Below are 3,516 nucleotides of genomic sequence, written 5' to 3'. Positions count from 1 at the left end.
CGCACGCGCGGAGCGGCCTGGATGGACGGGAACGCTGAGATGGGTTGGAACTGGCCTTCGCTAGGGATACGAGTGGGAAATGCATCTTTCCCTGAACTTGACCACTGGCACCATCAAAGAGGGAGGTGCTAACTATTCTTAACGAATATTCGTGAAGAGAGACCTTGCGGAACGCTTTCCTGCTTGAACTTTATCATGAAAGCAACAGTGAAACGTCTATGCAAACAGACTCCATTGGAGACTCCCTGTCTCGGCCACAGCGGTTTAGTTCATTTGATCCGGATACTCCGGGCGCCGGTGAGGGTCTGTGTGTCCCGCAGCCTGGCCTGGCCGCTTCCTCTGGATTGGGGTTGATGCTGTGCAGTCCCAGCAGGGGTGGTGGGACCCGGACAGGGATGAGCCCGGAGAGAGGATGTTAGGGCAGGTCGGAAAAAACAGAGTTCCTGCCAGGCTTTCTAGTCTCTCCCCTGTCTGGAGCCGAGCAGCTCCGCCCTACTCCTAACCCCTCAGCCCTTTCGCTGTGGTTTTTATCCATTTGAACTGGTGGGAGCCTTTCGAAGCTCTTCGTGAGCGGAGCAGACCCCAGGCCCCGTGAGCAGGGACAGTGTATGGTTGTGGGAGGCTGGCCCTGCTCTCCCAACCCGGCCAGACCCAGAACCAAAGAAGCCAGTTTCCTTTTTCCGTTGGAGTTTTGGGCTTCTTCCGGGTTGGAACCATGGACTGAGGACTGACACCCACTTTTCTGCTGGTTAAAGCCACAGGCCCACCCAGAGAAGGTCGCTCGGGCAATCTAGATGCCCTTTCAAAGCGGCTGGTAGAGTGGTGGTTACCAAGAGCCTTCTACCGCCCAGCCTCCTGGTTAGCCTGCCCAGGACTCGTTAGGGAGCCATATTTTAGTAAGCCTCTTCGCCTTAAAAAATGTTTAAAATTGTATTCTTACATGGTTGGCATAAAGACAAATGTATTCATATACACAACAAAACATTTTCTTCAGTTTGAAAGTTCATATTGTCCCTCAGATTGCTAAAGAGATGAAAACACTTTTTTTTTTTTTCGTGTGTGGGCCTCTAAAGATTTTTTTTTGGTAAGCCCTAGACGCTCCTAGATGCTCTTGTGACAGGGATAGAGCGCGGTTTCTGTTGCAGACCCAGGGCCAGAGATGGGAGAAGAACCTGGTTTGGGGAGCCTTATAGGATTGAAGTTGCCTGCTCCCAGGGAAAGGACCGGCAAAGGGCCCTGGGTGACAAATGCCTCCTGTAAGCTGATCCCCACTCTCTACTTGCACTTAGGCTTTCAGAGGTTACAGTCCATTTTGCAGGAAAGACACAGATTCCTTCCTGCTTAACCACACAGCCCCTGGCACAGGGTGAGGGAAACCAACCTGGTGCTGCTTTTTCAAATACGGTCTTTCTAATCTGTCCATAGCATGATCGATCGATTTTCACCCCCCACCCCCGGGATCTCGCCCAGCCCTTTCCTTTCTGACCTAGGAAAGGAAGGGACTGGATGTGAGAGTCCCAGCTTTTTTTTTTTTCCCCACAAGCTTTCCAATCTGTAATATTAAAAACTTCACCAGGAACACTAGCATTTTGAGTATATTATGAATGAAGAAGTGCATAAAGGCAGCTGCTCATTTAGTGACATTTACAATTAACCTATATTTTATTAATACTGCAACATCCAGGTGCACTTAGAAACTAGAGTCACATTTTATATACTCAGTCCACAGACCGTGTGTGTGTGTGTGTGTGTGTGTGTGTGTGTGTGAGAGAGAGAGAGAGAGGGGGGGGTGGGTCTGGATCTTGGGCCTCTTGCAACAACTTTGTGGCCTCAGCCCCAGGCTGGGAACTGCGGACCAGCTCCAAATCCAGAGTTCCTAACACTTTTCAAGTTGCCCTTTTAAGCAACAGCTAAGGATATTACTCAGTGATGGTCAGAACAGTTATAGGCTTTCATCCCAGGGGCAGAACACCTTTACTAATCCTCCCCCTCTCACCCCCTTTGAGGGCCAGCCGACATGGGCACAGGCACTAGAGGACGGAGGGTGGCCATACACACAGCTCTCCTCCTCCCTGTGCAGAGGGCTCCCGTGGGAAATGTGCCCTTTCCTTCCAGGGCTGAGCAGGGCCTGTCCTCCAGGCTAGTGACGGAAACTTCAGCAAACGTCAGAGTCCTGGGGGAACTTGTCAACGTTGTGGAGCCTGAGTTCACCTAGGAGGTAGCAGCCTCGGGGTCCAGCAGTGACCTTCAGAAAACCTGCAGCTGGAGGGATGTGCCATGCACTTAGGAAGACTGAATAAAGCCTTTTACAAAACAACGTACAAGTGAGGGAGGACGAATAGGAAGCATAAGCGAAACCAGCATTTTAGTCCCAGTGGGGCCCATGTGTGTGATGCTTTTAAAAGAGGGAGTTTTGAGTTGGGTAGTATCACAATATATTTTCTAGTGAGCAAAACGGAGACCGAGGAAGGTTGCTTCTGTATAGAGTCAGGGGCTGTGCAGGTGCTGCCTGCCAGGGTCAAGGGAGGAGCGGGCACTTTGTGTGTGTGTGTGTGTGTGTGTGTGTGTGTGTGTGTGTACATGTGTCTGCATGCATATGTGCATGTTGCAGGCAGATGCTTGCATTCTGGCCACGTTGGGTCGTTGGACAACAGGGTCCTATTTGACCTTCAGATGTAAGGGATAATCATGTTACCTTAAGTGAGATCCTATCGTTTAATTATTTCTGTGAAACTATTAACTCTACCTGGGCCCCCTCATGGGGAGGCCTGTGAGGTTTATGCCATAAGTAACCATTACACGACCACTCCCTGAGAAACAGCAATCATCAACGAAGGCAGAGAATCTTTACTGAAATGCACAAATACTTAGAATCGGCTCTCCAAGGGTTAAAAGAACCCAAGTCAGGGTTGTAGTCCTTTTATATTGTTACCCTGTGGCTGACACTGGCCTTTTGCTGTGAGTCCCACATTCTTTCCGTGTTTGTGTTGTCGGATGGTTTTTATTTGGGAGGTGATGTGAATGTGTGTGTCGTTGGCATGAAGTGGTGGTGCCCCGCGCAGGCGGGGAGCTTGGTTTGGCGCCACTGTGTGCGCAGGATCTGGGCTGGGAAGAGGGTGCCTTCGCGTCCTCTGTGGAGAGGGGGTCCGCGGATGGGATGGGCGACGCTGTGTGCCTCGTGCTTGGAGGCACCAATCTGAGACCGGTGCACCGGCCGCAGATACTAACAGGAGCCTTTTCTGGCTTGCGTGAGCAGGAAAGTCGTGGAAGGCGCTGACCCTGTCGCAGAAGAGGCCCTACGTGGACGAGGCGGAGCGGCTGCGCCTGCAGCACATGCAGGACTACCCCAACTACAAGTACCGGCCGCGCAGGAAGAAGCAGGCCAAACGCCTCTGCAAGCGCGTGGACCCCGGCTTCCTCCTGAGCAACCTGTCCCGGGACCAGAACGCCCTGCCGGAGAAGCGGGGCGGCAGCCGGGGGGCGCTGGGGGACAAAGAGGACAGGGGTGAGTACTCC

At 52.2% G+C, this 3,516-nt stretch overlaps 1 protein-coding gene across 1 annotated transcript in view; it reads left to right on the top strand.

The window, feature by feature from the left end:
* The window catches only part of SOX7 (SRY (sex determining region Y)-box 7), an 8,154-nt gene that overhangs the window by 2,168 nt on the left and 2,470 nt on the right, over positions 1–3,516 (top strand). Inside the window, exon 2 of the mRNA XM_005859632.2 lies at positions 3,257–3,516. Within this exon, the coding sequence (XP_005859694.1) occupies positions 3,257–3,516 (260 nt within the window). The remainder of the gene's footprint in view (positions 1–3,256) is intronic.

Source organism: Myotis brandtii, unplaced genomic scaffold (assembly GCF_000412655.1).
Source record: "Myotis brandtii unplaced genomic scaffold, ASM41265v1 scaffold1282, whole genome shotgun sequence".
Classification (NCBI taxonomy): domain Eukaryota; kingdom Metazoa; phylum Chordata; class Mammalia; order Chiroptera; family Vespertilionidae; genus Myotis; species Myotis brandtii.
Note: the sequence above shows the minus strand (reverse complement) of the source record. Positions and strands in the feature narration are given on the sequence as shown.